The sequence below is a fragment of the Haemorhous mexicanus genome, chromosome 2 (genome assembly GCF_027477595.1).
Source record: "Haemorhous mexicanus isolate bHaeMex1 chromosome 2, bHaeMex1.pri, whole genome shotgun sequence".
Taxonomy (NCBI): Eukaryota; Metazoa; Chordata; class Aves; order Passeriformes; family Fringillidae; genus Haemorhous; species Haemorhous mexicanus.
In genome coordinates, this window is record NC_082342.1 from 86769118 (window position 1) to 86783333 (window position 14216).

The 14216-nt window shown below is 37.2% G+C and overlaps 1 protein-coding gene across 1 annotated transcript in view; it reads right to left on the reverse strand.

Moving 5' to 3' along the window:
• Positions 1–1256: 1256 nt before the first annotated feature.
• Positions 1257–14216, reverse strand: part of NALF1 (NALCN channel auxiliary factor 1) — a 433273-nt gene continuing 420313 nt past the window's right edge. The window contains exons 2-3 of the mRNA XM_059840385.1: positions 12890–13061; positions 1257–1596 (exon numbers count right to left, since the gene is read on the reverse strand). Coding sequence (XP_059696368.1) covers positions 1301–1596; positions 12890–13061 — 468 coding nt within the window. The 3' untranslated portion in view covers positions 1257–1300. The remainder of the gene's footprint in view (positions 1597–12889; positions 13062–14216) is intronic.

Here is a 14216-nt window from a genome sequence, read left to right on the forward strand (position 1 = left end):
CACATTCTTGTGCATCCTTAATAAACTAGTTACTTTCAACAACATGTAGATAATAGAAAAACAATGGAATCAAACAAAGGAGATAATTTGTATTGTAGATGTTATTAAACTTCTAGTGTAATTCAGTTGTGAAAAAAAAGAGTTGAATTTTGGAAGTTCTTGGCTCCCATTTGTTATGGAAAGCTGCTGGTTATGTGACAGCAGGAGAACTCAAAACGTGATTCACAATGAATGTCAATCCTTCACCTCCAATATGAAGGCTTCCCAACTACTCAACTTGCTGAGCATAACTGGTTTTACTTAACATGTCTAGAAAAGGCTGCTCCTGTTCAACTGACCAGTGAGAAAGGACTGGACTTCTTCAAAACGGGTATTGGAGCAACAGTTTGTTATATATTTCTTTATACTTTTTAACTGTCCGATCCCACCTTGTAAGGAGAGCACTTGTTTGTTCAGCTAAAAGGAACCCCCTTCATGCTCCTTTTGGGTTTGCTCAGTCAACTGTTTTGTGCAACAGTGGCAGAGGCACACTGGAATTGTGTACCCATTCATTGTGATTACACAGACAGAAGCAAATGTATGTTGTCTGTGACGGTAGATGGGAAAGGGAAAGGAGATGAATGGTTCCCATGGATAAGAGGACAGTAAGGTTTGTTTGGGGTTCTTTTTGTGGTTGCTTTTTTTTTTTTCTTTTATTTTTCTTATTCTTTTCTCATTTTTTTGGTTAAATTTTGTTTTGTTGTTCTTTTTGTGGGTTTTTGTTGGGGTTTTTGTGGGCTTTTTTGGGTTTTTTTGGTTTGTTTGGTTTTTTTCTGTTTTTTTCTTTTTTTCCCGTTTTTTCCTTTTTTTTCTTTTTTTTTTTTTTGCTATGTCATGAAATCATAGCAGTCATTCCTCTAATAGAAACTGACAGGACATAAAAGACAGAACTATCAGATGAACACACACAATGACTAGAAATATATCGACAGAGAAAAGACTTAATTTAGCTTTGAGAAACTGTCCCAAAAATAAAATCCTGTATTAACAAGTGCAAAAAACAAACAAAAAAAAAGAAACTCCAAACATTAAAACACAGTGTATAAAATGGTGTGAGAAAGTTTAGTCACCAAACAGCCTTTTAGTCAATAAAAAGCTGCATTTGTGTGTCCTTGTTGTTTAGGTAGCGGCCCATTCTTTTCATTTTACCCAAAAGGTCATTCAAGAAGAGCTCTGAGGGTAAAGCACTCAGTCCTTGCTATTTTTGACTGCAGTAATTTGGGCCTGTTGTGTTTCTATCATGTAAGATGAATCCTTTCTTTTATTCCTCATTGGTTGAATTATCTTCCAAAGTTGTTATGCTTCCAAAGCCCAGTCCTGTTGAGTTCTGTGCTGCTGAGACTGTAAGTACTGTATGTAAGAGAATTAATACAAGAACACACAGTTTAAGTCTGCTGTTACACAGTCTTGATGCTGATGAAACTGTGAGCGATGTCCTGTGACACATTGTTGAGCCACTTGTTTTTATAGTCCCTTTGGGTTGATGATCTGATAATAGTCCCCATCTGACATCACAGCATTCTGGTTCTGCATTGGTTGGATAGTTTTCATAGAGCCCTGTAGGGTAAACACAAAAGAAAAATAAATACCAGGCTCAAGGATTGGCAGGAGTAGTAGCTTGAAGGAACAGCTGACATTTAGTCTAATCTGTTGAATCCATATCTTTGTGTGAGACTGAGGCCCTCAGAAGTCCTTTAATTCTGTATAATAATAGATGTTGAAGGAATATGCATCATCTAACAGGAAGCAGCATCAAAAGGTCATTCAGGAGAAGTATGACACTGAGCATGATTGCGTAAAGAAGCAACATTAAAAATCAATTGATATTTGAATGATAAGGATGTTTGAATTCTTCCTTTTTGGGAAGTAACAAACAATGACAAAGTAAGAACTTGTCAACCCAGAAGTTTCCACAAAATTTGGACTTCAAAATTCTTCTTTCAGTATGTGAGCACATAAAGACAGGCATTACATAACAAATAAGGATGTAATGATATATTGGCTATTTTGATTTTCAAACCTATGTAAATTAAATTGTATCACAGTAACAGATTCCAAACAGAGCTGTTCAGAACCTATTTGTTTATCCTAAATCATCTGAGCTCTTCCAGCTGGATATTGCCTTCAACATATCCCAGAGGTGAAAAAAATCTGTCCTTGCCGTACAATGATTGGATCTCTTGATGTTTCTGACTATACAGAAAGCCCATTTTTGCCTTTGAATTTACTGAGTTCAAATGACCTGATTATGACTTTTTGAACACTAAGAGGAGCTGTATCTTTTGGAAATTGACAGTGTTGTCTGCATTACAGTATAGGAGATTAACATAACCAGAGTGTTCTGTTTGCTTCTCACATACCTTTTCATCTGAAAGAATGTCTAACACAATGGAAAACCCCTTTTTCTCCATTAAAAATTATCTCAGGTTAAATTCTGCAATAAATAATATACCCTGTGGTAGAACTAAGTTTTTCGAGGAAAAAGAAATCTATCTGTGATGAAATATTAGGATAGTGATTTTGAAAGCAGCCTTATGTTTTAGAACAAGAATTAAATTTTCTCCAAAATGTCACAACAACAATATTACTTTCAAAAAGCAATTTAAGTGTATCGTTCTGAGGTCCAGGCACCAGATTTCTTGCACTTTGTGAATATCCTGTAAAGAAAAGCAGTACACCTCAAAATATGACATACCTGAATGCTTTGGTTCCTACTTCCATAAAAAACGTGTTAGGTATGCTAAGAATGTTAAGATTCCTAGGTTGACACACTTTTACATAGGTGACACAATTTTCTGCTAAGCTATATCTGGGTCCAAATAAAGTTGCATTTGGTTTTGGATTTAACCAAATTTTTAAAGATACAGGAACGAAAGCAACTTGTTTCATGTTCTGTAAATTCAGAGTTTATCTTATGCTAAACCTGACCAATATCTCCACTTCTTCAGTCAGAAACTTAGTGCAACATTCCAAAGATTAAAAAATATTTATTCTCACTCTAGATAATAGCTGAAAGGATCACATTTTTCTTTGAGAAATTCTATTGCATTTTGGAACTTCTGGACAATTGTTCATTGAAAGTATAATAAAACAGTCTTATTTTCTGAGACCCATATTTTGTGCATAAGTCTGTTTTTAAACATTGCAACATACAGGCAATGCCTCCCAAAGCAGGGAATTATGATTTGTTCTGTGAACTGCAGCAGCTCAAATGATTAGTAGTAATTGAAGAGACACAGAGAATGGTTAATGCTTTGATCCCACTGAGGCTTGTTTACTTTTCAAACTATTTTTTCTGCCTTTCTTGTTACTGGAAAACCCAGACTTCCTTTGAAATCAAAGCTATGTATATAAGTTGGCAATCAAAAGGTATTTAAATAGCTCATATGCACTTACTGAATTATAAATAAATTGAAGACAACTCTACATTCAAAGATGAATTGAACATGTTCCTTAATGTAAAATTGCATTTCCTCTTTATTTCAATCCAGCAATTGAATTTAGGTTTTGAATTTGCAGTGACATATTAAATAAACAATTAACTACAGAGCCTCTATTCATATCCCAGTGTAGAAGATTTAGATAAATTCAGTAAAACCCTTTGTACTGGACATAATACATGTTCTTTACCACATACTTGTTTGTAGCCACAATAATAAACTTTGCCCCTTGGATCTAGTTAGTTCATCTATTAAGTCAGAGGTTTTAAAATGTGTGACTTAACTAGAAATCGAGGCAAGCTGGCTACCTCTCCTTGGAAAATCAAGGAGGAAAAAACAGTTTGTTCTTTTATCAAAATATTCATAGAATCATAGAATGGCTTGGTTTGGAGGCCACCTTAAAGATCAACCTCCCTACTGAGTGCAGGGACACCTTTCACCAGGTTGCTCAAAGCCCCACCCAACTTGGCTTTGAACACTTCCAGGCATGCAGACTCCACAGCTTCTCTGGGCAACCTATTTCAGTTCCTCACCACTCTCACAGTAAAGAGTTTCTTCCTAAAATTCCTTCCTAATATCTAATCTAAACCGACTCTTTCCGTTTGAAACCATTCCCCCTGGTCCTATCACCACTTGCTATTTAAAATAAAGTTCTTTCTTCATCTTTCTTGCAGGCTCACTTCAAGTAGTGGAAGGCCTCAATTAGGGCAGCCAAAGCATTTTTTTTTCCAGAGTGAAAAAAAACACAGTTCTCTTAGTCTTTCCTCACAGGAAAAGCGCTCCATTCCTTTGATCATCTTAGTGACCCTCTTCTGGACTTGTTCCAACAGGTTGATGTCCTTCCTTTGTTGAGGACCCCAGAGCTGGACGCACTGTTCCAGATGAGACATCACCAGAGCAAAGTAGAGGGGCAGTGTCACCTCCTTTGCCCTGCTTTGGATGCAGCCCAGGACACGTTTGGCTTTCTGCGCTGTGAGCGCACATTGCTGGATCATGTCCAGCCCCTCATCCACCAGAACTCCCAAGTCCTTCTGGGCAAGGCTGCTCTTGATCTGTTCATCCCCAGCCAGTTTTTACATCAAGGGTTGCCTCGACCTAAGCCCCTTGTACTTGGTCTTGTTAAATCTCATGGGATTCCCATGGGCCCACTTCTTGAGCTTGCCTAGGTCCCTCTGGATGGTATCCAATCCTTCAGATGTGCCAACGACTTCACTCATCTTGGTATCATCTGCAAACTTACTAAGGGGAAATTTATCTCTTCATTGAGAAAGATATTAAATAACACTTCATTGTAGAAGACCTCTCAGTTGGTCAGACAGGACTGGCCCTTGTTGAAGCCATGTTGACTGTCTCAAACCACCTCCCTGTTCTCCATGTGCACAGTATCTAGCACAGGATCTGTTCTGTGATCTTCCCAGCCACAGCAGTGAGCCTGACAGGTTTGTAGTTCCCAGCCTCTTCCTTGACCTATCAACTCTTACCCTTTTAAAAGATGAGTTCGATGTTGCCCTTGTTCCAGTCACCTGGGACTTGACTTGATTGCTATGACTTTTCAAATTTCATGGAGTGTGGCTTGGCAACTACATCAGCCAATTCCCTTGGGTCTCCGGGGATGTAACTTATTGGGTCTCATAGACTTGTGTACATTCACATTCCTCAGGAGAGCATGAACCTGGTCCTTACTTACAATGGGAGGGGCTTTAGCTCCAGTCCACATCCTACTGTCCATCCAGTTAAAAGATATAGGAAGAGAGGTTGCCATTGAATACTGAGGCAAAACTGTTGAGTACCTCAGCCTCCTTCTCATCCATTGTTATTAGTGTTCCAACAATGTTTATAGGGATACACCTTCTTTGGCCTTCCTTTCCTTGCTAATATATGTATAGAAACCATTTTTTTTTATTCTTTGCACGCTTTTACAAGTTCAGTTCTAGCTTCCTCGTTACCTTCCTTGCCCCAACCCTACATAATCTGATTTCATCTCTATGCTTTTCTATGCTTTTCTCTATGCTGTCCTCGTTTGCACTGCTTCTCTCCCTTTTGTTTGACTGGTATTTTTGTTTAAATATTAAATACATGAGTATAAAAAATAAGAACAATATCTGTACCCACCAAAACATCAAGGCTTCCCCTTCCTGTCTTTGTAGTTTGTAGACATCATTATTTTATATTAATTGGATGTATGGTAACTGTATTTTCTGAGGCTGACTGGTCAGCTGTTACTGGCTTGACTTAAAAATTTTTTAAAGTGCTTTTAACTTAAAATTCTCACTTCTGTGTCTTCATTTCTCAACTTTTCCCAGCACTCAGCTATATTCCACCAGCAGAAATCTTAGTCCATATGAAGGTACTTGGACCTTTATTATAATCAAGAATCTAGAATTTGACAAGAAACTTTTTAATTTCAAATCATTCTCCAGACAGATACACTATCACTCACAAAGGTCATGTAAAAGCTCTCTCTTTTCTTTGTAATCAGATAGTTTTTTTTCCACATGAAAATAACATGTTGGTGATCAGCACAGAAGTTACATCTGTAGGGACTGTGTGTTACTAATGCTGATGCAAGTATTAAGGCTGCTGGTTCCACTGAGATTGTTAATGGGGACCTGAAGAGAAATCCTGTATGTCCTGCCTAGCTGAATCAGACTGAAAGAAAAAGGAGGGACAGAATGAATACCGCATTCACTTTATAGAATGTGCCTTGAGGGAAAAAGCAGCAAAGCCAAAAAAAGTTCTTACACAAAAATTGCAATCACAAAGACTGTCAATGCATGCATGGTCTGCTGATCAGCTAGAACACCATCTAACTCAGAGACTGCTGTGGTTTCTGCCTGAGGGGTTGCAGGAAACAGTCTGTGAAAGCAGTGGTTGCATTCCTATGACTCTCCTCAGCACTGTCAGGATGTGTGACACTTGGTGGCTGAATTTGAATCTGCAGCAGGTGGTCTGACTTGGTTTCTTGGTTTATTTGTAGAGAAAGAGTTATGGAGCCATAATATTCTGCATTATGAGAAACTAGTCTAGTTGATATATGTGTTGCCATTGCTGGATAAGTACTTGGGAAGCCACAGAAACAAAACAGATCTTATGATATGTTGTGCTTTTTCCTCTTTCGCTTTCTGTAGAACCCTAACCTGTGTTCATTTTTCACATAGATTTCTGATTACTTTTGAGAGGTATATGAAGCTTCTTGTGCTTGAAGAAAAGACCTTGAAACAAGATAAGTAGATGTAGTATAACAGAAGTTTTGAATACTCCATTTTATTGTGAAGCCCAAAGTAAATAGTGTCTGCCAAGAGTGATCCATCCAGCACTGACATCATTGTATCAGTGAATGCCAGCATTCTGCATGGCATTTCTGCTTCTGAGGAATTATTTCTGAGATTTCAGTATTAACATTTTCCAACTACGGAAGTGAAGAGAACACATTAGATATTATATGACTAGATTTCACTGCTTTTGTACAACTGATCTGGAAGCCAGAACTTTTTGATCTTATCCAGATGGTCTTCTCAATTTCTAAATTGCTGTGTCTGTGACACATCATGATGATTAGACATGTATTTTATACCTTTCACATTACAGAAAATGAAACAAAATTATGTGTAGAAGAATATTTGAGATAAATCAATTATTCTTTATTCAGATGGATTATTCCTAAACTGGCAAATAAGACTGTTCAGCTCTTTTGAAAAGATTAACTTCTTTTACTCAATTCCAATTGTCAGAGGAGATCTGGGTTGAAGATATGTGTTCTTTTGTTTTAAGATATTTTTATCACTATATGTTATTATTTCAGATAGTCGACTCATGAACATTTTTTTATGTGTATGTGCCCACATCCAATAAGAATTCATAGTGTTTCTTCATTATAGATGTATTTCTTCCCTAAATTATGCACAGGGCTGATTTCCTGCTGCTGGTGTAAATCAGTGTTACCCCTCTAAAACTGAGCTGCTGCAAGTCAGAAAGATGAGTAAATAGCTGACTCTCAAAACTATATAATGAAGATTTTTACCTCTACACTTTTGAGATACAGGAAAACTTGCTTCTAGAAAGCATTTGTCTTTCTCCAATCCCCCTCCAGTTTCACTTCTATATGTAGAATGTTTGAATAAAAGGATGTACTATTTTGATATGATAGGAAAGGGTTCTACATATCTAAGTACTTTGTCAGCACAGAGAGTTCAGGGATATCAATAAGTAAATTGTCTGGGTCATTATTGTAGGAAAAAAATATTTGCAGCTAATAAACCTATTATTATATGGGACCTCATTCATGGGAAAGCCCCGATACTCAAGACTAGAAGAACACTAGACTCAAAAAGATGAGCTATTTAGTTGACAGATTTTGCATGTAAAAACCATGTCAAATTTTCCCTGTAAGCAGACCCATGGCTAGTAATGATTTAAACCATGCTTATCAAACATAAAATGGATTTGTCCTGCTGTCTGTGTTAGCTTAATATTTTGATATTTTAGAACCTAATAAGAGGTGCAGACAGGAGGTAAATGACACATTATTATAAGATACTTTTAGAGGAAGAATTTGGATCAAATATATGGGTTTTTTGAATTTGCCAAGAAGAACATAAAGCATATTGAATTCAGAGTGATTTTCTCTTCTTGGAATGTTCTATGAAATAGATAGATTGTATTGCTTTCTATATCCTTTCTGTATCCTTCACATTTTCTCAAGGAAATTGCTTTTCAATTTTCATTGAAATCAGGGCATCTGTTTTGAAAGAGACACAATATAGCCAAACCTGTTGGTGAAACCCAGTCACACATCTGCCCCTTGAGAAGAAACTGCAATTTACAGAATTTCTCCTAATACTTTTGCTGAGCTTTGCTAGTCATCAAAATTCTTCTACAGATTTATGAGAAATCTCTGTAATAATTCTCACTATGTCTTTAGAAACATTATTGTGTGCTATGAAGCATGACTGACAGTGTTATTTCCAGTGAATTCTTTACTCTAAAGGAGGTGGAGTTTCCAGGGAAGTGTTATTTTGCACGGATCACATAAACATATGTTACTGCTATTTGCCAAAAATTGATTCCCACTGTGTTCCAAACAACTGAGGAGTTAATCAGAACACATAACATTAGGAGTCTAAATTAATATGAACTGAAATATATTAGTAATTTAATGTACCTGAATCACGTGTCTACTTACCTCTTCTCTCCCTTTACTTTCTCCTTCTGTAGGAGTAAGTATCAGAAGTCTGTTCAACACTTTCTGAAAAGTATCAGAAGTCTGTTCAACATAGGAGAATAGACAAATTTGATTCTCCTCTTGATGGCAGAAGACTCGTTCAGATGGCACTGCTCTTAAGAAGTACTAAAGAGTGCCACGCTAATTTTGGAAGAAGTTAATGCAACACATCTCTGCCTTATTCCTGCTCACTCCATTCTCTTCCTTTCCCTCAAAGAGGACCTCTCCTTCTCCATTAAATGCCATGACATCTATTGTACAGATAAAGAGAGTGAGTATGTGGCTGGGATTTCTGCCTGAGACTTGATGCTGGTTGATGGCCCTGTTATGCCACAGGGCACAAAGGGACCATAAGTCATGGGCATTTCAAAGAAAGCCTTTAAGACACAATTAGCCCTAAGTCTGCACTCTAAATTGGTCCAGACTTGGCACATGGACAGCAGTTTTTCCAAACAGTCAGAACAGGCCGTATTTACAAATAATTTTTGGGAATATGAGATGATCTGTAAAGTGAAGCAGCTGGTACTGAGTATCTATCTCATGTCAACCCTAAATGCCTCTGAAGGGATTTTTCCTCACTCTAGCTCTAGTCTAATTTTGTAGACCAAATGTGCATTAATGCTTGGTGTTGGGTAGTATGGTGCTGTAGCCCATTCAGTTAAGGAAGAGATGACTCCATTTACAATAGAAAACAATCCTGCTGGTATGAACTCTGTTTTCTTAGAAGTTACAGTTAAAAACCTTGACCTGGAACTTTGCATGGGACTAATTCACTGTAATTTTCCATGTGTGTGTATGTACACCTAGAAAACTATTGTTATCTTCCTCAAATGAGATTTTGGTCTGTGTGGGCAGTTCGAGACTGCTGAACCGTAAAAAGAAACATTGGATGAAACCACTGAAAACTTTAGTCATATGGATATGAACTCCAAAGGTCTAAACTGAAAATAATCACTCAGTTTTAATGAATCTGAAAACCAGCAGGTTACAGCACAGCATCTGATGGAAGGATCAACTTTTTTCCTTCGATGCCCTGGAAGAAAGCAGGCAAGAAGGGAACACTAAATTCTTTCTACCTAACTGCATATTCCCACAATCAGAATCACACTGTGATTCTGATTGTTTTGATTAATCTCTCAAGTACTTTCTTTTGCACTGCAGTGGTTCCACATCCTCATATGCATTTCTACAAAAGATGAGTTCTGGTGATGCAAAATGAAGTTAGCATGCCTTCTCCCTTTCCTATTTATAGGCTTTCTTTGGAGGTGATCAAGTTAGATGTTCTCAGGCTAGAATGCTTGCTACTTACTATATGAAGCCTTCAGAAATTTCCAAAAACTTGTTCTTAATCCATATTATAAACCACAATGTATTTTCTTTTAAATTTAATTACAAATATAACAATGACCGCAGTATTTATTGGGGGAAAATAGCCAGTTCTGTGCTGTTTTCTCATCATGGAAACCTTCCAAGGAAAGGTAAAGCCCTTTTTATTATATCCTTTTACTGCTCCAGTTTGTTTTTTTTTTTCACACCCCAACACGACAAAAAATCCTGGCCTGAAAGAAAAAGAAATAAAATAATTTGTGGGTTCCCTGTTGTCCACCAGTGCTTCCATGCACTCACCTCCAGCAGATCTCTGTGCTCTGACTTACTGCTGTGGTAGGACAGGATTGAAAGGGGAGGTGACAGCTCCTACTGCCAGGGCACCTCCCAGCATGGGGTATGGAGCCACACCATCCTCTACCTGTCTGCAATTGCAAAATTACAGGTAATGTTTTTGTGTTCATCCTGAGCTCTGGGCTGTAGACAACATCAAAAAAATCAGCTATCCCTTGTATACCTTCTCTTGTTACTTGACATCTAAATATTAAATAAGAATACCTTTCTACCTTACTCATTTGTGTTTTTCTAAGGAAGACACAGATCAATAACTAGAAATCTCAGAAGGTCTATACCGGACAGAAACACAAACGGTGCAGTAGGAGATGTCCCTCAAGACATGGGTGACCTTCTTTCAGCTGTTTTTTCTTTGAAAGGATTTCAAGTTATCTATCACAAGCTATGCTGAGGTAGAGTGTTTTGTCTGCTGTTGAGCTCACTGTACTTTGCATGAAATAAATCTGTTTTCATTAAGCTGCAGAGAGGTATAATTCTTTATTCCTGCAGCAGATTAAAGTCTAATTTTTCATTGTTTAGTGGCAGGAAGCACTCTTACAGTGAGCTGCTGCTTAATAAGGGTAAAAATGGGTCTGTATTCCAGACAGAGTTTGAATTGCTGCCTCATGCCTGTCTTCAACATCTTCACTGCACACACCTCTCTAGGGTCAGCATACTGACTCCTGTGGGTCTGTGAACACAAGCTCTGCTCTGCTGCTGCTGCTGGGTTTGGGCTTGAGAGGACAAAAAGTTCAACCAAATATTTGCTAGTGGACAGCTGAGATGAGATTTAGGTCACCCTGATTTTAAGTGTCTGCAGTAAGACCCTGGTCTAACAGCAGCTACAGCAAATAGAGCACAGCCAGCAATGTGAGCAAGTCCTCTCTCAGGTGCAGGCGCCTGCTCAGGGGGAGTTGAATGGCTCTCAGCTCTGCTGGCTACACCAACGACTCTAGGCAGAGCTTAGTCACAGAGTTTATGTGTAGATACCCACATTAATAATACCTGCAACAAAATGAGTTTAATCCTCCCCTAAAGCTGCTTTTTCATCCCAGACTCAGAGATGTCAGTAATCTTTTCAAAATCATCTATTTTGTGTGTTTTAGGGAGGAATCTGGATTATGAGTTATACTAGGAAAATGAAGAGATGAATATGAATTTCCTAACAGGTTTTCTGAAATACATGCCAAGATGATTTTGTTTGCAGGTGATTTGGCTTCTTGCCACTGTGTACGTGTGTGTGTACACATGCATATATGTGAACGTACATTTAGATTGTGTTCTTGTGGTAAATAAAATTTTTCTAAGTCTCTCACTTAAACTATACTACCTTAAACTGGAAAATAATGCTCATTTACTTACTGCATATACATAGGTGAAGGCTATTAATTTTTTAAAATGCATTGAAGTGTTAAGCACTTTATTGATGATTCAAAATTGTAACTCAGCTCACTTTCTGTTTTATTTTCTTTTGCATGTGGATGGATATTGCTTGATTGTGTGCAATAGGTTTAATTTCCAAGAAAAAAAATCCAGTAAATGCTTTGCTACCAGAATCACCTTAAATCTAAACACAGGGTACAAGGTGAAGTGATCATTGTCATGATCCTTATGCATGCATCTAAGATGGTATACAACATTTATGGATTTTTATAATTGACTCTAGTTTTAAGTAGCTTACCTTAGACAACTTATTTACTATCAAGATTTCCTGTGGAGCCCTAACTTAGAGGTGAAGACAGTTTAATTTCTGATATTTGGACAAGGGTGTCAAATGATCTAAGCGTTGAAACTTATTTTTTATGAATTTACTGGGAATAAGTTGCCTGAATATCTTCAAGATTCTCAGATGATAGTCTAGGCACCATAAGTCTGAAGATAATATTGGTATAAGCTGAAATTTTGTGTGGATTAGTCCCATCCGTTCCTGAAAAAAGTAACTGTGGTACCTGAGATATGCATTAAGAATATCTTTTACAATTAAAAAAATTCATAAAATGTAGCCAGACTCATTTGGAAACAAGCAAAAATCAAACGAACAAAGTTCTTCACATGTGAACAACTGATTCTTAAATTTCTTCACTAGTGAAAGATGTTTTCTTGAACACTGTCTGAGAGCTGCTGCACAATTTTGAATGCTGTGCTTCAGATTCTTGATTCATCTGGCATAAGAATGCAGGCAAACAAAGGTGAATATGCTAAAAGTTGGATGAACCTTTTCTCTTTTTTTTCTGAATATTGCATGACATGCAACCTCTGAGTATTGCATGATATGAAGTTAAATAAATCCTCCACCATATTATTAAGTGTAAAAAATAAGCAGGATACTTTTTTTTCTAGAAATTTTGTTTTGTAAAGCTGATGACTGGCAGGCTGTATCATAACTGTGCCTAACTAGATCTGAGCTCAAATCCTAGCACCTCCAAGAAATCTTTCTGATGTGGAATACCTTCACGGTCTCAGAGTTAGAGCTAAATCCATGACATTTAGACTTATGAAAACAAGTGAAATTGTTTTTTCTGTACTATACCTGTACAGATGAAACTTGATAGTCCTCCATAGATGACATCATCATTGTCTGGTAATATAAAGGGACACCTCGTTTGAACCTCCAAACAGTATTGCTTGCAAGGAATTCTGTTGCTGCAGTGAAACTGTGTGACCTCAAAATACTGGGAACAGAGCCAGGCTTTGTAGACAGTCTGGAAAAAAGAGAAGAACCAGAAATATAGATGGATGACAATAGCATTGTCATTATTAGAAGAACATACCGTACTGCACACCTACATTAATGCTGCTTTTGGAAGAAAATTTTGAGAGAATATCACCTGGGTAAAATATGCTCTTAACTTTTGACTGTCCTCCCACTTCAGAAATGAAAACTCCAGCAAAGTCATTTAAAAGCGACAGTTTTTCAGGACCAGGCTTATGCTATTATATTATCCTAATTTGTAAGCAGTTATATCTCATAGATGTGACTTTTTATTAGACATGTGCATGCATGGAACACAGCCCTGTCCCTGCACCACCATGTCTCACCAAGTGAGATCCTAATCTCATTTGAAACTGGACAAGGACAAATTTATAAAAGTGCCTGCAAGAAAGAGTTGAAAGCTGGGCTCAGGCCAAGTCTGTCTTTATATCATCTAGAGCTAAGCTATCAGGCTGCAATAGATGGTGCTGCTTCCCTTCAAATGAAACCTTATCCAGTCCACAGCATTAAAACACGCATTAGGGTACCTGAACACCGACAGCTGTAGACTAGGGGATAAATCTGCCACAGTGAAAACCTATGTCTACATTTGGGTACAAAAAAGAAACATTTTAAAGATGCTCTCATCTGTTGCTGCAGGCCGTGGCTGCAGGACTTGTCATTATTGCAATTATTGTCACCATTTAAAAAGAGAAGTAAAATACATGTGCTGATTTTAATTTTTGCTACATTTTGTCTTCCAAACAGTAATGTTTGTCATTAGTATTTAACTCTTTTGGACACAGAAAAGTTTAATGTAAAATTAGGTTGGACACCAGGCTACAGAAGGTGATAAAAAACCTATGTGACTCAGTACAGAGAGATTTCCTTGTTCCCCATTTTATTTTCCACTTAACTGTTTATCTAAACATTATTTACTGTCTTGATACTTGCTATCTAGGTTGCTACATAACAAAAAAAAATCATTTTTTGTATTTTTTAAGTATCTGAAAATCCTAATAACTACCTTTTATTAAACATAGACTGCAAACCAATATAGTCAGCTCATCATTTCCATTCTAAGAATGATGTAATAAAAAAGAAAACTATGATGAAATTTTTAAGCAAAGAAAGCTAAAAAACTGACACCTGAAATGACCAATCT